Consider the following 23,507-nt stretch of genomic DNA (forward strand, 5'->3'; position numbering starts at 1 on the left):
GAGGTCAAGGGCAGAACCTGGCCAGTTGTGGCAAATTCTAAAGCCTGTGCTGTGCCTTCATGACACCTGCCTTTCTCTCCATGCCAGGAAGCTGCAGGGAGTGCTGATTCCAGCCGTTTCTAAGCAGGCCTGCTTGGGAAGGCTGTCTGGGAAATCCTGGGATTTCCAGTCCCCGTGAACCCCAGGTCAGATGGGCAGCTTCTGACTTGTCATCAGAGTTCTGGGTTAGGCCAGTCACGCTGCTTGGCAGGTCACCATCCATTCAGTGGTATGTGATGTGGCTGTGTTAGTTATAAAGACCTCGTAGTTTTGGGGGTGCAGTTGCCCTGAGTACCTGCCTGATTGGCCCTTGTAGTAGACCCTGGCAGACCCAGGCCCTAGCTTTGGGGTGCCTGCTCCTCTGCCCTGCTGGCAGTTGTGCCTCACTTGGTCCAGACAGTGAGGCCAGCAGTTGCTGGCAGATCCGTTGTCCCTGCGGACCTCTCAGAGCTTCCTTGACACTCACAGCCAGGTCCTCCGCCTTACTGCAGTCTTACTCTTAGAACAGGTTAGTTTGCTAAACTTAACAAGAGAAAATCTTCCATTTTTTCCTGCCTAGCTACTGGACTCATTTTGGGACCTTGAAACACACGTCATTAAACTTACTAGCTGGCCTCTAGATGTGTGAGAGAGAGCTACGCTGTGGGATTGATTTCCTTCGGCTGAAGTGTCTGCTGCATTCATGAGCCTGCCTTGAAGGACAGTACTCCTTGCAGCCTTCCAGAGGATAGGGCAGTTCTGGGCTGTACATCCTCTCCCCAGCCCACGGGCACCTGCTAGCTCAGGTCACTGTAAGGACACCTGGGTTCTCTTCCCCAGCACCTGAGCACATAGTTCTTTCTGCTTCCCAACATGCCCCCTGCCCGTGGGGGCTTAGCCTGCTCGGCATCCCCCGGGGTCTCAGAACACACTCTCTAGACACAATAGACCTAGAGAACCAACCCTAAAACCACACTGCGGTTCTCTGTTGTTTTGTGTTTATTATGGAGGATGTGATGGGTTCGTTCAGGTGCTCTGACAAGTGGACCCCAAGCAGGATTTAATGTACGAGAGGTGTTGGGGGAAGGCCTGTGAAGGATGAGGGGAGGGAACAGGGGCAGGCCCGGGGCTTCCTTCACCTTACAGCAACCAGCCCTTGTAGACAGTATGCATCCCAGGGCTTTCCCGTGCTGGCATTATCACAGTGACTCAGGAGCTTCTTCCCAGGTCACTGCTGGTGAGTCTTTGAGCAACTGAGCCACAACTTTGTACCAGGGCCTGTCCCTGCCCACACACCACTCAGAAGAGCATCCTCTTTGCCCACTAGGTAGTGAGTGAGCCACTCCCCAGACTCCATCTTTCTGCCTGTTTCCTCAGAACCACTCCTGTCCCACTTGCGTCAGTTCAGATCTGCAGAGAAGCAGATGCTGAGATGGGATTGGATATTGAGAAACATATGGAGGAAGATGCCTGTGAAGGATGAAAGGGGAGAGAGCAGCGGAAGGCAGAGAGAGCCTTCAGACCTCAACACAAGTCTGGCCCTTATGAAGGAATTTGGGAAGGAAGGAGGGCTGGGTAGGGAGAGTCTCAGGCTACGGCCCAGGTTTTTTTGTTTAGTTTTGTTTTTTTGAGATAGGATCTCATGTTGCCCAAGCTGGTCTCAATCTCCTGGGCTTAGGTAGATCCTCCCACCTCAGCACCCCCACCAGCTAGGATTACAGGCCCGCACAGTGGCTCCCACCTGCGGCCCAGTTTTAAGGTTCACTGACGGAAAGTCCTCAAGCCAAAGCCAAAGCCAAAGCCAAAGCTGACTGCTGGAGGATCCTCACATCTTGCAGGACCTGGCCTGCATTAGGACCCTGGAGGCGTGCTCACAGAAAGTGTGACTTCAGGGCAGATGCAGTGGTGGATCAGAGCACTTGCAGTTGGGGACATTGTCAGTAGTAGAAGATCTGAGTGATGCCTCTTCCTGGCTGCTGCACTTGAGGAGGGGACAGAGCAGGGTGTTCCTGGATGAAGTCCTGTTTAATTAGCTTCCCCCCTGCTTGGTTCTTTGCCTTTGCCTTCATCCTGAATAAGCAGAGGAAATATTTCCCAGCAGCTCTGACAACTTCAAACCAGCACCAACACTTCCCAGTACTTTGGGAATGACACTTTCTGTCTGCACCTTGGAACTGATGCCAGCTCCTCAGGCTAAGCAGCAGTGTTACCTAAGAGCCATTCATTGCAGAGGGCGAGAGCCTCCAGGCCTCCCAGACACTGCCAGGTTAGCTTGAAGAAGGCCTTTCTTGTTCCTGATGAAGCCTTAGTTTAGGAGAAAGGGGGGCTTGAAATCAAGAGAGAGGAGGGGCTTGGGGGAAGTTGGAAGCGATGCAGCCAGAGAGGTGCCAGGCGTGAGCTCATGGGCGCAAGCCTGCAGCTGTATTGTGCACGTGGGAGTCAGCCACTCACAGTGCAGGTGTGAGCTCACTGTTCCACCACAGCCGTTAGTGTTTGGCATCAGCATGATGCAGGCACAACTCCTGTTTCCACTGCTGGATTCGGGTAGTGTTCAGCGAAGGGAGTGTCTCTCCACCGTCCACCCACACAGAGGGATGGCCGTGGCTCTCTATGCTCTGCTCTCTTCTCACCTCACTCCGTGCAGCAGCAATCAGGATATTTTGTCTGCCAACAAGCAGTGCTTCATTTAACCTCAGTTTTATCTACAGGAAGAGGAGAAGAGGGTATGAACACTCCCATTTTAGAGAGAGAGAAACAGATGCCCTGATAGGTGCCCTGTGCAAGGTCAAGCTGTACATAAGAGGACCATCCAGCAGGCTTCTCCCTGGATACTACCCCAGCTATCTGATGCAAGCAGGTGTGGGGCCCTAGAACAACTACACAGAAGTGGCACTGAGTTGCCCATGGGTCCAGGAGCAGGGAGGGCAGCAAGGCCTGGGGCAGCACAGCTGCCTCCTGTATTGCTTCCATCTCCTCTGGAGTGACAGTCACCCAGTCTCCTGCACATGGAATCTGAACCGCAAAGGGCCAAGACAAGGAGGAGCTCTTTTTCAGCTGTGTTGAGTCAGTGCCTATTCCCCACTTGCTGGGAGAACCAGGGAGGGACAGAGTCTGAAGTCATATTTTATAGCACTCAGTTGCCTCGGCAGAGGTTTCCCATGCTGCTGAGCTATGGTGCTCAGGACCCTTTGTAGAAATCACTAGACCTTCAGCTCTTTCTGGCTTTCTGAGGCCAGAACTGACCCAAACAAGGAAATGGGGGAGCCGCAAAAATCGGCAGATTGTGCTGGCCACAGACCAGTCACATACATCAGTGTACACACGCAGGAACACTGGTCCATGTCTCAGCATATAGTGTGACTTATGCATTCTGCTATTTTTTTTCTGTAGTGCACATACTGGAAAATAGGTTTTTACGATAAGCTTGCTTTGTAAAACTTACTTCTGAATTATGACATGCATAGAGAAAAGTGTACAAATTATAAGCATCTAGTTCAAGAAAATTGTTAGAAAATGAACACATCCATGTCAAGAAATAGAACATGTCCAGGTGCAGTGGCTCACACCTATAATCCCAGCACTTTGGGAGGCCAAGGCAGGAGGATTGCTTGGGGCCCAGGGGTATGACACCAGCCCGGGCAGTGTAACGACAATTAACAAATTTTTATTTAAAAATAAATAATAAATAGAACATTACAGCTTCCAGGAGCCTCCCATGTGCCCCTCACTCCTCCCAAAAGGATACCACCATTGTTAACTTCTAACACTGTAGATTGGTTGTGCCTGGCTTTGAACTTCATATAAATGGAATTATTTACTATATTCTCTTTTGTGCCCAGCTTTTCTCTTTCAGCATTATATTTGTGAGAATTCATCTTTGCTGTTGCATCTATAGTCCATTCATCAATTTATCCAATCTGCATTTGTTCAGTCAACATTTGTATTGTTTCCATTTTGGGGTTATTATAAATCTGCTTGTACATGTCTTTTGGTGCACATATGCATGTGTTGCTTTTGAGTATATAATAGGAATGAAATTGCTGAAATCATATGTAATTTCACAAGCAGTGTGTGAGAGCTCATCTGTTTATTGGCCATTCAGTAGAGTGCCTTTTCAAATTTCTTGCCTGTTTTTCTACTGGGTTTTCTGTTTTTCTTCTTGATTTATAGTCCTCTATATTCTGGATATCAGTTCTTTGTTGCTTATACATGTTGCAAATATCTTCCACTGTGTAGTTTGCTTTTTTACTGCCTCTGGTGTTATTTTAATGTACAGAAGTACTTAATTTTAATGGAGTTCAGTATGTCAATCTTTTTTATTATGGTTAAATGCTTTTTGTATCCCATTTAAGAAATCTTTGTCTATATTCTAAAAGAATCTACTTAGAATTGATTTTTGAAAATGGTACAGCAAGTTTATTTTTTCATATGGGTATCTGTTGACCCAGCATCATTTTTTGAAAATACTTTCCCATAGCTTAGCACTGCCACCTTTGTCAAAAATGAAGTACCCATATGCACAGATCTGTTTCTGCTCTCCATTCTGTGTCACTGGTTTATATATCTATTCTTGTACCAGTACCACACTATCTTCATGTTTGTATAAAAATCTTGATATCCAGTAGAGCTACACTTTCCAACTTGGACTTTTTCTATAAAGAGCACCTATGCTATTCTTGGCCCATTCCATTTCCATATAGATTTTAGAATCAGATTGTCAGTTGCCACATACATGCACACAAACTTGCTAGGATTTATATTGAGATTGCTTTGAATCCATATGTCAATTTGGGAAAAATCAACACTTTTATGATAATGAGTCTTCACAAACATGGTACCTCCCTCTGTTTAGAGCTTCTTTAATTTTTCTCAATATAATTTTCTGTTAGAGATCTTGCTCATGTTTCATTGGATTTACTCCTACGTATTTGATTTGTGGTACTATTTTAAATGATATTTGTAAATTTAATTTTCTCTTTGTTGCTAATACAAGGAAACATGGTTTATTTTTGTTGACCTTGTTATCAATTACTTTCCTGAATTTATTTATTAGGTTCAAATAATTTGTAGATTTTTTTCATAACAATATTTCAGTTCAGTGTAGATGCTTTTTTATTTCCAGTGTACCTCATCATGTCATCTGCTAATAATGACAGTTTTACTTTTTCCTTTCCAATTCTCATGCCATGTATTTATTTTTCTTGCCTTATTGCACTGTACAGTATTTCTGGACATAATAATAATAGGCATTTATGTCTTGTTCCTGATCTCAAACAGAAGAGTTTTTACCACAAACTCACTCTTAGATTATGAAAATGAAAAATTTTTACTGGTGTTCTCTTTAGTATACACTTTATTTTTCCTCAAGATGAGTTTTCAATTTGGGAACTTTTTTTTAAGTTTTAAGTGGTGATTTATGAGCTAGGAGCTAGGAAAATGATATCTGATTTTTTATTTAAATGAAAAGGAACTAATGTTTATCACAAGACTGCTACTCCTCATTTTAACCTTGTGAGGAGGTTTTGCCTTGGCCATTTTACAGAAGGATCTCATGGCTGTACATTTGAACAAGGATTCAAACAGATCTGTCTGACTCCAAAACCCATGCTGTCTTTACTGCTCCCTGATTCCTTGGTAGAATATTGAATGTGAACCCACGAGGTCATAAAAATACCACTTTTGTCATAGATGACCGAGAGAAAAGTTGCTAAACTATTATTACCTCACAGGTATATGCAGCATCTTTTCCTTTCCCCAGTAACCTCCTACCCCAAATCTCTTTATATCCCTGTGTTTTAGTCCATTTTCATGCTACTGATAAAGACATACCTGAGACTGGGCAGTTTACAAAAGAAAGAGGTTTGTTGGACTTACAGTTCCACCTGGCTGGGGAGTCCTCACAATCATGGCAGAAGGCAAGGAGGAGCAAGTCACATCTTACAAGGATGGCAGCAGGCCAAGAGAGGGCATGTGCAGAGAAACTCCCATTTTTAAAACCATCAGATCTTGTGAGACCCATTCACTATCATGAGAACAGCATGAGAAAGACCTGCCCCCATGATTCAGTTATCTCCCACCACGTCCCTCCCGCAACACATAGGAATTATGGGAGCTACAAGATGAGATTTGGGTGGGGACACAGAGCCAAACCATATGACCCTGTCACCTGCCCCATCCCACCTTTCCCTGATTTCCATTGCCATGGAAAGGAGCCTTCTGGGCCTGCCTGTGGCCCTAAAGGGCTGCAGCCCTCCTCAGCACCGGCCCAGCACCCACTGGGCCCAGTATAGGGCATTCTCCAGCCTGTGCTGTCATTCTGTCGCCTGTTGTCTGGTGCTGGGAGGTAGGATTGAAGGCTTTCCTCCTGGGCGGGCTGCTCAGGTTGCAAGGTAGATCCTATATTTTTAAGCCCTGTAGAGTCTCAGCTGTCCCATTTTGAGGGTTATGCATCCTACATGGGTTCACAGAATCCCTTTTGCTGAGACTTGGAGGAATGAAGAGGACAGAGAGGGTCGAGACCCAAACCGAGCAGGCCCCGGAGGCCTCAGGGCCCTGGGGCTGAAGGGAGCTCCCTAGCCTGAGAATGCCCCTCACTATTCTCACACTCCACCTTTTGCAGCCCAAATACCCATGGATGCCCCAAGAGATTTCCCTATGAGACAGAAAATTCTAGAACACCAGGAACTCTCAAAACTAGATATTTCAAAACTCTTAAAGACCTTAAAGAGTAAATGTTTTCATTGTCGATTTAACATAGAGTTACATTAAGCAGCTAACACTTTCCCTTTCTTGAATAAGATTTCCTGTCTGTCACGTTGCCATTCGCTTTCTTCATGTTTTTGCGATGGACTGCAGCTCCCTCCATTCTGGGGAGCCTCCTGGGGATGCAGCAATCCAGCATGACTCGGAGCTCTTTGATTTTCTTTCCCAGTTACTTTATAGCACATGAAGATGTGTTCTTACCAGTGACAGAGGGTCGGTGAGAATGACCATTTTTGTTTTCCGTATATCTGTACCTGCCACATCCATACCTTTCTCAGAAGGTCCTGGAATGACTCGTTTCTCTCTCTGCCTCTCTGGGTATTTCTCCAACCACAGGTTTGCATCCCCAGGGGGAAGCCAGCTCTCTGGTCCCTCATGCTAAGCTTTTTAAGCAGATAGTACAGCCAGGCGGTCTTTAAACCCAAGGAGGCTTGCCCCTTCCCAAGACTTCAAGGAGTTCTAGAAGAGACTGTGATATTCAGGCCAGGTCCCTGTTTGATGAACAGGGACACTCAATTCCTGGCAAGTGGGGTGAGCGCCTCCAGCCCTCCCCACCCCCATACCGGTGTGCTGGCCCAGACCCAGGGCATATTCAGGTACTTAAAGTAGCAAATGTCTCTGCTGTAAAAACCCTCACTCCGGTACTGAAAGCCCAGAGCCCAGGCTCAGGCCACAGAGGTCTGAGATATACTCTCAAGGAGGTTAGCCCATAAAAGAAACAGGTCATAGGACTGCATGTTGGGTTTGAGCCTGAAGAAAGGTGCCCATGGTTGTCATCTTCTGTGGCTGCCTGGCAGGTAACCAGATGTGCTTGGCTCTCTTAGCTTTTGGCTGTGCTATCTGTGGGGTAGTGTTTCTGATCTGTCTTCAATGCCACTCCCAGCTCTCTGGGGCTTTGTGGCTTTTTCTTGGTGGTTGGGCAGGAAGCCTCTAGAGCCTGAAGGAATTGCTGTGCTTGATGACAGGCACAGGCTATCAATGGCTATAAATCGCCTAGTGGCTGCTTCACGTATTGAAGAAGAACATGTTTGCTGTCTGTTCTGCGGATGCTTCTCTGATGGCCGGAACACAGCTGGGAAAAGATTTCGTAGAGTGACTCAGAGCAAGCGCCCAGCTCATGCCCACTGAATTAAGCAAGAGGAAGTGGCCAACTTCCGCAGCTGCTCTGAAAGCCCAACACAGCAAGGCCTGGCTGAGATGAACAACATAGATCATTCCACTGACTTTGGGCTACCCCCAAGCCAACCACATGTGACCCCACACCTACCCCAAAGCTAGGTGAGACCCAGGGTCCACCCTCCAAGCCCGGGTTACCAGTAGGGGGTAGGTGCCAAACTGGAGAGTAGACTGTGATGAATGGGTAGCAGAGATGGCAGAGGACATGGCTCATCACCTGGGGTTGGGTACCCCGCTCTCAGCAGCTCCCTTCCCTGAGTGCCCTGGCATTGGTGTGTCTGTGTGTTCGCGAGCCCTGGCATGCCACTGCGGCTTCACAGTAGCCTCCTGGGCAGCGGCTCATCAGCTTCCAGCACAGCCTTTGTTGTTCTGTAAATCTGTTAATGTTTGTGCTACCTAGAATAAGAAGGAAGGAGTCATTCTACAGAGAGGATTTATTCTTCCAGGCGCCAAAACCTTGTTCCTTACGATTATGTCCCGTTCTTTAATGGGGTCCCCTGTACTCCACAGTGTCATTCGCCTCCACACTAGATGTCCCCACAATGCTGTGTATTTTCACTGATTTCGCTGGGGCCCTGCCCTGTCTTTGTCTCTGCCTTTACAGTCAGGGCCAGTTGTCACTTCTCCGTGGCTGTCCGGAGAACCTGTAGCACCCTCTCCAGCCACTCCAAGCATGAGGCTTGGTGGGGAGCGTGGAATCTGTGAGGAAGCCGAGGCAAGCTGTTAGGATTCTGTTCAATGGGAGGAAAGGCTCTGAGTGAGGTGGGAAGGAAGGACTTGCCAGGAGGCACACTTGCGTTCCCGGCCCCACCTCTGCGCTGGCTGCCCACAGGCCCTGCTTCTGCCTATTTCCTGGTTATGCTTCATGTTTCAAAGACATAAGATCAAATGTGATTAAGTTTTAGGTAAGCAAGATATTGTGCTTATTATTGAATTGTTCTTCTTTAGTTTAACAGCCCTCCAGTTTAATCTAAATCTGTTTCCTGTCATTAAGTCTTTGGTGTAGATAAAAGATCAGTTAGCTGGTCGCTATCTTTTGTGTCATAAATCTTCTAGGAAACCATTGTTGTGATTTTTCATTGTACCGTTCCTGAAGAGGAAGGAACTTTTCATTCCTTTGGGCTTTTTTCCTGGTGAATTTCCCAGCTGTCAGTGTCATCGAGCTTAACTCTCACATCCTTAAGGCAGCATTAGCCTCAGAACCACCAGTACCTCGCTGTGTGCCCTGGGAGGCAGGTTATTACCCTTGGCTTCATGACCCATGGACAGTCCTTGCAATGGAAGGGAAACACATTTGTGGGTAGAGTGTGGAGAATGTGTGTGAAAGGCTTTCCTCGCCCAGGCAGTAAGTGCTGCGGAAACAAGCCACTTTTTACGCTAATAAAATTTGGACAGGGGTTGGGAGGTAGGGGAGTGAGTGTGTGTTGATCTGATTCCCTGTGCCCAAGAGCAAGGACAGTCACTTCATCCCAGCCCCTGCACAGTGTTGGGAACACAGAGGTGTTCAGCAGATGCTGGACAAATGTCTCCTGGGAGTATGCAGTATTTGCTCTTTTTTCCTCTCATGTTCTGTGTTCCTAACATTCTTCTATTTTGGCGGGGTGGGGAGGTAGAAGGTAGGCAGAGTCTCACTCTGTTGCCCAGGCTGGAGTACAGTGGCCCGATCTCTGCTCACTGTAACCTCTGCTTGCCGGGTTCAAGCGATTCATGTGCCTCAGCCTCCCGGGTAGCTGGGATTACAGGTGCCCTCCACCACGCCTGGCTAATTTTTGTATTTTTAGTAGAGATGGGGTTTCACTATGTTGGCCAGCCTGGTCTCGAATTCCTGGCCTCAAGGGATCTACTCACCTCAGCCTCCCAAAGTGCTGGGATTACAAGTGTGAGCCACCACTCCTAGCCTCTTCTATTTTTTAATTACACCTCTCATTGTCTCTGAATTGTCACTGAATTAATTGTCTCCTTAATTCAGTGCAATTGTCATTGTCACTGAATTAATTGTCTCCTTAATTCAGTGCAGAAGGTTTTCATAATAACACTAATATTTATGGAATAGTTAACAATAGGTCAGAGCTTATAATGTTAAATAAGATAACAAAGTTTATCTCATTTAATCCTCACTAGAATAACCCTGCGAGGTAGGTAGAAGAAGTTAGAGAGGTTAAGTAGTCTGCCTAAGGTTACCCAGGTTGTGTGTGGTTGACAGTGCCCTACCTTTCCCCCCTGACTTTAGCAATACAAGAATACTGGCAAGTTGCTGCTGCCCTCTGGGCTCTGTTATAAAGTGAAGCTGCTGATCCACAGTGGAGAACCCACTCCTGCAAGGCCAGGCCTCCACAGAGGCCAGAGGCCAGTAGTGGTCGGGGTGCCCAGGAAGCTGGGCTCAAACAAGGGTAACTTGCAAGAATCTTCAGGAAGCCCTTATATTCAGAATTGTGTTCTGTGCCACATGGGCCCTTTCCCACCATCAAACTTAGAAAACGACCCCTAGGAAAGTCCTCAGAGTTCAAGGAAGGGCGCTGAGAAGTCTGCCCACACCCTCGTGGGTTGGAGGACCAGTTTCGCCAAGTGTTCTCTGGCCCAGTTGTAAACATCATTCGTTTGCTTGTCCAGCAAACATTATTGGACGCCTATTAGTGCCAGGTACTGCAGTGAGCACAAGAGAAGGGCCCAGTTCCTTCCCTTGAAGCCCACAGCCCATCGAGGAAGACAGGTATGTAAAACAGCATTTGCAAGGGGGTGACAAAGGCCAGGGGGGAGGTGAACAAAGGATGCAGGGAGTGGCTCTCAGTGTTGTGAGCACCCCGCATGGGAAGGCCAGTGCGGCAGGGTGCTGGGTGCTGTTGCCCTCTGCTTCTCCCGGCTGGAGTGTCAGTGTGGGACCCTGTAGGCCCCAACCCACCCCAGGGGAGGCAAGTGAGAAGGTGACAGGACGGAGTCATGGGACAAGAACCAGAGGGAAGAGGCCTGGCCAAGCCCTGGAGAACTGAGCAGAGCAGAGAGCCGCCTCACCAAGCCTCTGTGTTCCATCTTGTCATGCTTGTTGGAATGAGGAGGAATCCCTAAAGATCATGGATAGAAAGAGAATGGCTCTTCTTCCCACCACCTCCCCACCGTCTCTCCCTGAAACCCCAGGAGCATTCCAGATACAACACAGGGCGGGGGGTCTTCCCTTCATGTTCCTTGAGTGCAGTGGCCATGGCCACTCCTTTCTCAGAACTCCTACTGCCAGTCTTAGCACTGCTGGCCTCCATACCCAGCAGGGAGGTGTGGTCTGCTCCCACATGGCTGGCGGGGCCATTCCTGGGCAGATGGTATCGAGTAAGGAGCACCCAGTGTCTTGTGTGGTTGGCACACAAGACACTGTGGTGGTTGAGAGAAGCAGAGGGCAACAGCACCCAGCACCCTACCACACTGGCCTTCCCATGTGGGGTGCACACGACACTGTGTGATTGGCACGCAGTGGACACACCCTGGACTGCATGCTACGTATAAGCATGTCCTGGTGAAACTAGCAGCCAGTTCTTTGTTTTGTTGCAAATGACCATTTGGCAGTACTTCCACAACAGCCAAACACGGCACATGAGGAACTGGGCTTGAGTATCACAAAGATTTACTGGTAAATGGACAGGCATAAGCACCATTAATCAGACAGCACAGTTACTCTCCATCTTGGTGGCTGCACAGCTCAGCGGACCACACAGGGCCCTCCTGGGGTGTTGGGCAAGGCCTCCTCCCAGGCAGAGGCAGCTGGACTGAGGCCAGAGAGTTCTGGGTGCTACAGCCTCTGCCAGGAACAACAATTCTCACCCAGGGGAGGCCTGAAGGCTGCCTGGGCTTGGCTGCCTGGGCTTGGCCTAACCTACCTGTGAAGAAGCTCCCAGATTGCTGGTCAGCATCCCAGGTACCAGGAGAGCTTTCTTAATGCATCTGAAAATCCTGGATAAACAGGGCTGCCCTCTGCAACCCAGGCTGCCCTACAAGATGGGCTTGGCCTCCAGAGTGGTAGCTCAGGGAAGCAGAGCCCTCAGGTCCAGTCACGCTTTGGCATGGTCTGGCCTCACCATCTGACTTACGATTGACCCAGCCTGCCTGAAAGGACTCAGGGCCTAATCCAGGTTGTTCTGGTCTTGGTTCTCAGGTAGCGTGAGAGTGGCGTCGGGGAAAGGGCTGAAGTCTTCACACAGGCTGTGCGAGAGCACTCAGCAGTCTTTGGTTGACTTTGGGTAGGAGTGGAGATGAAACCCAGCAGTCTGATGGTTTTCCCCGCCCTCCACCCCACCCACCCTACCCCTTCCTGTGGACAAAGAGAGGGCAGAGCTGGGGCCTCAGTGCCACGTGGGGTGGGCACATGAAGATGTCAGGGAAGCCCAGAATGTTCTGGGGGGGTGGGGGACACATTCATTGAAACTGCTCTGAACCTAGGTCATAAAACTGTGTGTCAATATTTTAAAAGTCACAGAATGAATGCAGAGCTCTGCCAAACTCAACATGCTGTGTTCCAGGGGGTGATAAGACGAGCGTTAGTTCAGTGGAAAAAAAACCAAGACAAAAGGAGTTTTCTTTTAATCTTCTGTGTTTCATGTTTATACTGAGGCAGGCTGCCCTTGCAGGAGAGAATTCATTCATCATGCAACCAACAGATGAGTCCCAGTGACATTGTCACCTGTCACCTGTGTTGGATTTAAGTGATAACCATCTACAGGCAGTAAGAATGTATCGAGGCAAATGTAGCCTGTCCCATTAGGCCAGCAGAAGCCATCTTGGGTTTCTTCTGCCAAGTTCATACACCTCTGGTTCAACAGTGATAAGCTGAAGGGAAGTTGCAGGAGCCATAACTGCCACTCCTAGTCCTTCATTACTAGGGGGCTGTGCTTCCACCCCTGAAAATAAGTCTTGTTTGGCACTCAACGTTTTCTGTGGAGCAAACAAGCAAGTCATGTCTCTGAAATACCTCATTTGTTCCCCCAAACATTTCCCCAGCTCCTCCATGTGCTGCTCAGCTCTGGGATACATAGATGGGCATGGCTAGGTGTTCCCCTCCCTTCCCCACCCAACAGCCTATGGTCTGCAGAGGAAAACTAGCCTCCAGAGAAGGACAGTCTGGATTCACTGTTGAGATGTGGTTTAGAATCAGCCCACAGGACCATGGAGCCAGGGAGGGAGATGCGTGAACTGAACCTGTACAGCCCCACGAGGAGCTGAGTGGAGAAGGTGGGCTTGGGTGTGGGGAGCAGAGGGGGCAGAGTGGAAGTCCAGGGTGGCCTAAGAGTCTGGGTGCCTGTCACCCATGAGGAGGCCCCAAGGAGTCCCTTGGGAACAGAGGCACTGATCTCCTTGTGGCCGGTAGGTGAGCAGGGCTGAGGCCAGGAACAGGCCAGCAAAAGCCTGCGGGGGGCCAGGGAGTGTGACAACCAAGGACCCCCAGAGCACTAGCAGCTAAGGACCCCACGCCACCCTCAGACCTGGGCGAGGGACTGACCTGGAGACTTCTTGAGCTTTCTCTGACTGTATGGAGCTCACCAGGGAAAACATGGGGGATGCCTGGATGCATTGCCCAGCTCCGAGCTCAGCACAAAAACTCCCTCTTGGAACAGTCTAGAAAGAGGCTCACCTGAGGCCCAGCTGTCACCCAGGGGCCATGATGTCATGTGGGCCAAGGCATCTGAGGGGCAGGGGCCTTCCCCATCCCACTGCTGCGGTGGCCCGTGGCCCACTCTGCCCTGCCCTCCTGACCCGGAGGCCCAGTGCGTCTCTGTGGGGGGTGGGAGGAGCGTCAGCAAAGGAGAGGCTGCACAGGGCGCCTTCGGCAGTGACGGGAAACCAAGAGCAGGAAAAGCAACCCTGCTCAGCCCTGGGCGACTCAGACAGGAAAGGGCCTGAGCCCGAGGCAACCAGGAGGGGGCAGCCTTATCAGGGAGGCCGTGGCACAGGCCTGAGTGCTGCTTCTGCCCTCATCCAACTGCAGCAGGACAGAGGCAGAGGCAGCGGGACAGAGGCAAACAAGAGGCCCCCCATTTGTTTCCAGGGGGGCCTGGAAACAAGGCTTCCAAGGTGGCAACAGTGTCCCAGCCCAGCCAGGCGGTGGCTGCAGGGGGCCATGCGTGTGCGCCTGTGCCTGTGACCAGCCTCAGGGCCTAGGGGCAGGGAGCAGGCCAGGGGAAAGGCTCTGTCCCTGGGGCTTGGCCGGGCAGGTGGAGAGCCAGGTTCAGATGGGTGACCCTGGGCTCTGCAGCTGCTGTGGTCTGGCAGAGGGGAGGAGGCGCCCTTAGCAGTCAGGGGCAGGATGATGGTAGTGACGTAGCTGACTACGGGGGTGCCTGACCCCTGGGCAGCAATGTGCTCTCAGGGTGGGCTCTGTGTTGAGTTCCCACTGTCAGCAGAGCCTTTGGCTGCTGCCTCCTCCTCAGAGGGTTCAGAGCAAATGATGCAGGGTCACCTGAGGACAAAGCATGGATGGGGTATCAGGGACCCTGGGTCTGGGAGCTTGGGCAAGTCCTTCGAGCTCACTGAGCTCCCTGTGCTCCTGCCAGGCATGAGAACTCTGACTTCTGAGACTCAGATGGACCGAGAGTGGCAAAGTGCCTGGCAGTCTCCACATCCAGCCCTGCCACACTGTGGCATGGGACCTCTGTGGTCACTTCTGTGGCCTCCCAGAGACACCATCTCCCTCTGTCACCTTAGGACCACAGTCCCCTCCCCGTGCACTGGGTGTGGGGGACCAGTGAGGAGTGGATGAGGAAGTGCAGAGACCACTCTACGCTTGCTTCCCTGCATGCAGACTTTAGTGGCTGTGTGGCTGGGGTGGTGGCCCTGCTGAAGGGGATCTGACCTAGCAGCCGTTTGGGCAGGAGCAGTTTTCAGATGTGAGCACACGTTCAAACTTGCAGCAACAAAGCTGCTCAAGGTCCCAGGAAGCCCAGGCTTCTCTCTCGTTTTTGTGGCTGCCTTGGTAACGTGTGGGTGTAAGAGCATGTGTATGTGCAGGAGAGAGACGGAGAGAAAGAAAGACCTGTGCGTTCCAGAACACCCTTCTTCCTTGAACATCCGATTACCCAGAGCCTAATTTTAAAACCGAAGTCGATGCCTTCTTAAGTCTGCGATGGCCCAGCTGGCCTCCTTAAGTCTGTGATGGCCCAGTTCTGTTCTTGCTCCAAGTCTACGAAGCCAGCTTCCCCTGCTGGGGCTTGAAAGGGACCCCTGGCCAGGAGCAAGCAGGGCAGCAAGCAAAGCTGTTGGGGGCACTGTGGGGACTCCCCCAGGTGGCCAGGCTTCTGTGTGCCCGTGCCACCCCTCCTCAGGACCTTGTTTCCAGTTCCGGTTGGGCAGGGGCTGGCACTGAAGAGAGGCTTATGTGTCAACACCATAAAGCAGCCAGCAAGCCCTAATGACCACGCTCTGCAAGACCACACAGCACAGACTGGCACCTGGTTCTGCTTGGGGGCAGGGCCGCTGCCAGCCTGCAGGCCTGCCCCTACCTCTGGGAGCAGAGCCCGAACTTGGGGAGCGAATGAGGCTTCTGGGCTGGCTTTATGCTGACAAGGGCCTTCTGCACTGTCAGCCCGGCCCCAGCTCCCAGCAAGTCTCCTTTCGCTCCCCATTACGGCCACTGGGCCTCCCTTTGGCAAGGCCTGAGGGCCCAAATGTGGCCATCTAGCCTCTGGGGACTTCCTTCCTTTGGAGCTAGAAAAACAGGTGCAGAATGTGTCTGGCTACAGCAGGGGCCCGCCCACTCACCTATAGAAAGGCCCTGCCATGGACTGAGCCTCCCAGCCTAGGAAACCTGGCTCTGGCCTCCCCTGCAGGCATATGATGTTTGGCTCCAGAGGCCTTCTCCTCTGGGCTTTTCCATGCCTGTGAACTGGGCCCCATTCATTTCTCTGTGGTTTCGTGGGAACGTCCAATGCATTCAGGAGGTTGCAGTGCGCCCAGGAGGAGAGGGGTCAGCGAGAGGCCCGAGCTGTGACTGGTGGGCCACCCAGAGGCCACGGCACCCTCTGCTGGAGACTGGCAGCAGGTTGCATGGCCAGCTGTGGGTGGGGGTCCATCAGTCAAGCAGCTGCACTTTCTCCCCGTCCCCCTCCCCCACCCAGGCAAGGTGCTCTGCCTGCGGCTCCCTTTCTCCAGGCCTCCACTTTCCAGCTCCCAGGCCCCGAGCCCCACCCGGCCTGGCCTGGAACAGAGCTGCCACCAAGATCTCTTCCACTTTCCCTCCCCAGCAGCCTGCAATTCAGTGCTCCGTAGACCCCTGCCTCCCGGGGCCCTGTGGTTTCCACCACACTACACTCAATTTCCAGCTGCTAAGAACACAGCAGGTTCTACGTAAAGGTGGCTGTCACCTGCACCCCGTGGGTTGCCCAGCCATGGAGAAGAGGCCATGGTTGGGTACACAGCTTCTGAGACAGGCCCAGCAGCTGCCTTCATGGCCTCGGCAGAGCCCAGGGCTCTGGAGCTTACAGGCAGCGTGTGCCCAAGTGTGGAAAATTTGGTCTGCAGAAGAAATGAGGCTGAAATTGGCTGGGAGCAATTCTTATCAAAGCCACGTTAGCAGTTTTCAGCAAGAGCTAATTGAACAAGCTCTGTGAGTGGCCTCATTCCATTAGCAGGAGCCTCCCACAGAGTGTGACAAGGGCCCTGGTGGCTGAGGGCAGAAGAGGCTGTTTCTGTCCCACATTTGCCTTTGGCCTTTGAAAATGGACACATTTTCAGCTTTGGGCACTGGTCCTGCCCCTCTGCCCCGGCTCCCGCTCATTTCCAAGGCCACTCTCTGAGTGTCCTGTGTGGGGAAGGGGTGAGGTGAGTTTGTCAGCACTTTATCAGGTGCATGGATCTGAAATGGGACACCTCTGGCCTCCTTGCCAGAGGGTGGCTTTGTGGTGAGGGTAGGGGAGGCAGAAGAAACTTCTAGAAATGTTGCTTTTACTGTGTTTTTTGCCCAAGTCCTAGAGTTGGGGCACCCAGGCCAGTCACATCATAAGATGTGTAATAATAATGTCTTATTTATTCGAGGCCAGGAACTTGAACATTGCTTCCCTGTTTTACAGGGAAACAAATTGAGATTCCATGAGCTTAAGAAGCAAGTGAGTGGTAGGGCTGGCATTCCATGCAAGCCACTGAGGAGAAGCCCCTCGTCTCCATGGCAGGGCCAGGAGAGGGGAGGGACACCCCCCAACCCCTACCACCTGCCAGACAGGACCTTCCTGGCCACAGATGCCCTGGATCCCTGACTATCAAAACCCAGCCCCAGCCTTTCAGCTGAGCAGAGAAATACTCAGATCCAGTTCCTCGATGGTCAGGGAAGGCAGGCTTCCTCTGAAGAGCAGATCGCTTTACCCCTTTCTCATCTCATCACCTCTGAGCCCTGCCAGGGCGAGAGCAGCCTTTCCCAGCATCGTCCTTTAAGATGCGACAGAAACAGTTCCCACCTGAGCCAGCAGGAATGCGGCACCCAGTGGCTGGCTCTGCAGTCTTGATGCTCGCCGGCACCTTCAGGGTGAAGGACGCCCTGTCGTAAACGCATGAAGAGCCCTGCGTTTCATATATTGATGTTGTTGCTTTTTCTTTAGAGGAACGTTTGTGCACTGTGGGAACCTCTGTCTCTACCAGTGTCACCCTTGCTGTGGGGAGTGTGTACCGTGTGCGGGGGGCTGGTGGCCTTTCCCTGCTGTCTGCCACAGTGTGTGAGGGGCTCGCTGAGCCTCATACCTGAGCCTCCCCCTCCCCACCCCCTCCTGCCCCAGGGAGGCCCAGACCCGGGGAGGAGAGGTGCTGGGAGTGAGTGCCGAGGAGCTGGGGTCCTGGCCCTGCAGCCGCTGTCACAGCACAGCCCCACCCCAGACCTCCAGAGTGGTGGGGCCCTGGTGGTGCAGGTTCCAGACGCTTGGCTGATGCCAGGCCTGGATCCAAGGCCCCCGTCTCCGAGGCCTTAGCTTGCTGTTCTGGAAGGTGATGCTGGCTGGCAGCCATTCCCAGCCCCTCGGAAAGCAGTTGTCAGGCAGTCCCTGAGCTCCAGCGCCCCATCCCCCGCAGGGCCCAGTGATCTCATGCCTGTGCCCCTGGTGCTGGGAGGAGCGGGGTGACACTAGGGCCAGTGCCCACATCAGAGGAGGAAGGTCTGAGGCCGGGGCAGGGGGCAGGGCGCCCTCCCGTCCAGCAGCCCCAGTGCCCACTCTGCGCCCTTCAGGGCTCCCGTGGCCCAGAGTGTGGAGCAGCTCAACCTGACCACCCAGGATAGCTTGGGGCGTTTCGGAGGTTTGGCTGCCTAGGCTGTGCACCTAGCACAGCTCCCCAGGAGAGGGAGGGAGGAGGTCAGGGGAGAGGGCCCTGCTGACCGGGTCATCTCTGGCCCTGGGTTCCCATAGGAGCGCCTAGGCTCTAAGCTGGAGCCTCCCCATCCCAGGACCTTGGGGAGAAAGAGGCTGGGCGCCACCTGCTGGCCCACCAGGGAATTGACAGGGTGGGGGACTGTGGAGCCTGTGCTGGCCGCAGATGAGAGCCCTGACCCCCACCTTCCCTACCCCACCCACCCTGCACCATCCAGCTCAGTTCTCTGACCCGTGGTGCCAGGTCCCATTTGCAATGGTGAATACTGAACTCGGTGCAACTCTGGCTGCTGGCAGCTGGGCTTGGCCTGCACCTTTCTGTCCCCAAACTCCACTGGGGACCCACCTTCCAGCCACCCCAGGGTGCCACCGCCAGAGCCAGGGGTCAGCCCCACCTTCATTCACTCCTACTCATAGCCTACCTGTTCACTCTGCCCCCATCTGCTACTTGCAGCATCAGAAGGACATGAGGGCACCAAACAGCCCCTGCAGCTGTCCTCAAACATCATGGCTAAGGCTGCACCTGGGAAGTGGACTTTCTGTGGTGCTAGCTCCCTCCTCAGTGCCCTTGACCTTTGCCTGGGTCCCTGCTTAATGTGGCCTAACTAGCTGGGCCAGAGCTCCACAGGCACTGTCCTGACTCCCAGCCCCAGGAGGGAGGGAGAGGCTGAGATGGCAAGGGAAGCAGAGACTCAGCCACACCAAGGGCCCTGGCAAGGTGGGCCTCTCCTCCAAAGCCTCACCAGGCTTCACGTTCAAGGTCACCAAGAGTGCACTTGTTCTCTGTCGAGGGCAGAGGTGACTCCTGGGACTGTGCTGGGGGTCCAGGGAGGGCAGGTAGCGGAGTTGCCAGGGAAGCAGCTTGCCTGAGGTCTGTGGTCTTGGCAGGGGCTTCCACAGCGGCCCCACCCTCTCCCTGTCCCCTCCCTCCTGTCCTTGTCCTCGTGTTTACTGAAGACCATGAGAAGGGATGTGGAGAGCGCCTGCAGGAACTGAGAGCAGGAGCCTGGCTCAGCCCTGAGAGGCCCCCAGATATTCAGTTCCTAAACCCATAGAGGGTGGGGCATGGGCATAGAGGAGTAACCAGGGGCCACCTCACACAGCCCTGCTCTTTCACCCTGCCTGCCTGGTGGCCTCCTTAGCCTGCAGCCTCAGTGCTGCCCGCTATGGGGTCATGCTGCCCCCTGCTGGCCACACTGCAAAATGCAGCCCAGGGTCGGGCCTAAGGCTACACTTGTCCCTCTTCCGGCAAGCCTGCAGCTGGGCTGGAGGGGAAAGCAGGCACCACAGAATTGCCTGGATGCTCCTGCCCAGGAGGATTGTCCGACTGCATGGGGAGAAAAGTCCAGAACCGTGCCTGGCACATAGTAGTTTTTATGGAGTGAGAGGGCAAAAGTATGCATGATTGTGTGCATCTGAAGTATTTCCGTGCTGATGGCCTGACCAGTATCAGATTATTTTTCAAGCAGGAATTTTGATTCCTCTTGGGTTCACAATATCTTATTATGAAATCCAAATAAGAACAGTCTAATGGCACCAGACAGTGATACAGGTGAGCCTAGAACAGTCAGTGTTCATGTGGGGGACTGCAGCCTGCTTTTCAGGGAGGCTTCAAAAGAATTGAGGAACACAGATTGATGGCAGGGATGAAAATCACAGGGCATATTGAGGAGACCCCCAGCTGGCCATGTGGGGGGCAGGTGGGGCAACAGGAGAACAGTGCCTGCGTCCTGAGGGCTTTCAATGCATCAGGCAGAGGGCCTGCCAGTGCAGAACCTGTTTTCTCTGCGTCCATGACAGCCCTGAGCAGGTGCCATTGTGACCCCTGTCCTGCATTTGAGACAGAGGATGGGGAGGGCTCTGTGATTTGTTCGGAATCCCACGGCAAGAAAGTTGTGGAGCTGAGAGTCAAACCTGGGCTTGGGAGACTTGTAGTGGGTTAAGGGCTTGAACACAGGGTTTTTGGCAGGAAGTGGTGGGCACAAGCACAGATTAGGGCTGGGAGGTGGGGTGGCACATCACAGGCCGTTACTGCCACCCAGAGGGCAACATGGATGCTCCTCCTTTTACCTGCTGGGTGTCCTGTGTGGTAGAAGGGCAGGCTGAAGCTTGATCCTTGTGGTCACACATCCCAGCTGTCACCTGCCTTACTGTGTGCCATGAGCCAGCCCAAAAAAGTCCCCACTAGTCCCCAGAGGAGGCGCTAGGGGTGCTGGGCTGGCTTCCCTCCTCTCCAGGTGGTGCCTGCCCTCCTGGGGCATTTCCCAGCCCTTCTTCCTCTGCATCTCAGGCTCCCTGGGGAGGCAGATATGCTCTCAGGACATCCTGGCAGAGCACAGCCACACGTCTGCCCTGGCAGGCCCACCCTGGGTGGAGGAGGGGCTCTATATGCCAGGGCTCGCTCTCTCGGTGGCTGGCTTTCTTTCCACAAGCATGGCCAGATGACGAGGCTCACCCGCAGCACTACTCACACCTCCAGGAAGGGAAGTTGATGGCAGGGTTCTGGCTGCAGCCAGGCCTGCGGGAGCTTCCTCCCTGATCTCTCTCACTCAAGGGGAAAGCTCAGGGCTGGGCATGAAGGCTGGGGAAAGGCAGGGAAGGCAGAGTCCCCCCAGGCTGGTCAAGGCCCCGATAGCCCCATGTCTCCCTGAGGGGGCGGCTTTCCCCATGAAGAGGGTCCTGGTCACCAAGGCATGAGGACATGCCCAAGGCTGGCCCATCACAACAGGCTCCAGCTCTTGTGCACATGTGTGATCTTCTTGTCCCACCAAAGGCGGGAAAAAGAAGTGCGTGGCCTCCTGCCCCAGATTTGGTGGTAGGGTCAGTGGTGCTGACCTCAGTGCTGTGTGATACCAGCCCCCCAGCCTTTACCTGGTTCATGTCCCACATCGCCTATCGGTCCCCGCTCCTTCAGTCTGGGACCTTGGCCTGCTCAGTCCTTTTGTGGGGAGCCACATCCATTCACAGTGACTGTTGAGTCTAATGACAGACACCCAAGTGCTGCAAAGCCAGAGCAGCAGCCCCTGAAAGGGTGACTCTGGGGTCTCACCCCATCCCCACTCCTGCCCTGTCCTCTGGTGAGGGCTTCCCTCCTGCTGCCTCAGACCGTCCTGTCTACCCTCAGAGACCCTGTTGGGAGGCTTCCCTCCAACAAGGCACCGTCCCCAGAGGAGAAGGGAGCCCAGCACTCCTGGGACTGTGGGGTCCTTGGTCCACTCACCACTGCCACATGCCTCAGGGAGCCCTCAGAGCAGGGGCTGAGCTGGGGCCCCAGGGTTCCCATGCCCTGGGTGAGCATGGTGCCCTCTTACAGCCTGGGCTGCCCAAGTGTTCCAGGCATCCTGTCATTCAGCAGAGATCTTTCCTCGGTGCCTTCTCTGGATTGGGTGGGCTGCTGAGCTCTGGGGCTGCTGCAGTGTATTATTTAATAGATGGGTGCTTCCCTGCTCTCCAGGGTCCCCCTCTGGGAGAGCCAGCACAGGAGCTAACCAGTCAGAGGAGAAGGCGGTGTAGACCAACTGGTGCAGGGGAGACCATGGGGGTGCTGGGCAAGACAGGGACTTGGCGGAACACATGAGATGAGGTAGCTGGGAGGTTGTCTTTAAGCTGAGACCTGAAGGGTGATTGATAGAGAGCCAGGCCGGCTGCAGCGTGGGAAAGCCTGCGCACCTGTCCCCCAACCCCAGCGGTCCCTCCCATCCCACCCACCCTCTGCAGGCTCGTGGAGGAGTTCATGCTCTTGGCCAACATGGCAGTGGCCCACAAGATCCACCGCGCCTTCCCCGAGCAGGCCCTGCTGCGCCGGCACCCCCCGCCCCAAACAAGGATGCTCAGTGACCTGGTGGAATTCTGCGACCAGATGGGGCTGCCCGTGGACTTCAGCTCCGCAGGAGCCCTCAATGTGAGTGGTGGGCAGGATTCGGGGGAGGCCCTGCTTGGGGGAAAGAAGAGAAAGACCTGGAAGGTGGGGTGGTCCAGCGGCCTCTGCTTCCCCCCAGAGTCCCTCCCCTTCAGCCAGGTCTCTCCTGTAGGGAAGGAGGCCCTGGGAGAAAGGGCCCCTCTGAGTCACAGGAGCCCTGACAATGGGACCTGCCCCTTCACCAGGACTGTGCCAAGCGGGGGGACCCTGGAGGCCTAGCAGAGGGCAGGGGTCCTGTGGCCAGAAAGGGCTGGTCTTGGGCCCAGAGGCTTTCAGAGTGGGGGCTGGAATTGTAGGAATCCCGGGAATGTTCCTGGTGGGTACTTTCAGGTGCTCCCTGCCTGGGGCAAAGCTAAGAAACCCAGGGCCTTGGCTGTGGTCCTGGAGGAGGGAGACATCTCACCCAGGCCCAACCCTGGGAGGGGAAGGCAGGTGCCCCAGGCCAGAGAGCTGGAGCCCAGTGAGTCCAGGCCAGCCAGCAAAAACATGGAAGTGTGGGCCACAGGGTGTGGGCGGCTGCCCCCTCTCCCCACCCATCCCCTCTGAGCAGGGCTGAGCCCCACAGGCAACTCCTCCCCCAAGAGCCGGGCATGAGGTGCTCAGCGGATGACAGGGCCCAGAGTCTCTCCCCGAGCTGGACCACACGTCACATAGGTTTCTGGGATTTGCTTCTAGAAAAGCCTGACCCAAACATTTGGAGATGACAAGTACTCACTGGCCCGGAAGGAGGTGCTCACCAACATGTGCTCCCGGCCCATGCAGGTAAGGAGGGCCCAGCCCCGGCCTCCCCCGCTCCCGGGAGCACACTAGCCCCAGACCTGTGACCTCCACGTGCAAGCACAGGCCCCCACCGTTCCTGCCTGCTCTGGACATGGCTGGGTGGACGGGGGCTGCTCCTCCTCTGCCAGAGGGTGGGAGAGGAGGCCGACCCCAGGCAGCACCTAGGAGGGGGCACCCTGAGCCTCTTGAGTTTGAGCCGCTGTCTCCTGCTCACACTCGCTCAAGGACAGTGTGCCCTGGAGCTGAGGGGCTACTGAGACCTCCGTCAGGCTGGGGTCCTAGAGGAGAGACAGGGTCCCATGTGGCTTCCTGTCCCACGGGACACTCTGCAGCTCCACCCCCACATGTGGAGTCCAGAACCAGCTGTCAGCCTCTGGCCAGTGTGGGAAAGAAGTGGACTTGGCTGGGGGCCTAGGCCTGGGCCCGCAGGGAGGTGGCAGCCTGTGGGGTGGACAGCTGGGCTTGCTCTGGGATGCCTGTCACAGCCCCCCAGGCTGAGCTTCCCCCGTGCAGGGCCCGAGCATCCTGGGACC

The 23,507-nt window shown here is 53.7% G+C and overlaps 1 protein-coding gene across 6 annotated transcripts in view; it reads left to right on the forward strand.

The window, feature by feature from the left end:
- The window catches only part of DIS3L2 (DIS3 like 3'-5' exoribonuclease 2), a 378,450-nt gene that overhangs the window by 337,613 nt on the left and 17,330 nt on the right, over positions 1-23,507 (forward strand). For all 6 annotated transcript variants that reach the window (XM_063790857.1, XM_016950702.4, XM_063790856.1 and 3 more), the window contains 2 exons: positions 21,993-22,176; positions 22,870-22,956. In XM_063790857.1, the coding sequence (XP_063646927.1) occupies positions 21,993-22,176; positions 22,870-22,956 (271 nt within the window). The remainder of the gene's footprint in view (positions 1-21,992; positions 22,177-22,869; positions 22,957-23,507) is intronic.

Source organism: Pan troglodytes, chromosome 13 (genome assembly GCF_028858775.2).
Source record: "Pan troglodytes isolate AG18354 chromosome 13, NHGRI_mPanTro3-v2.0_pri, whole genome shotgun sequence".
NCBI classification, from domain to species: Eukaryota; Metazoa; Chordata; class Mammalia; order Primates; family Hominidae; genus Pan; species Pan troglodytes.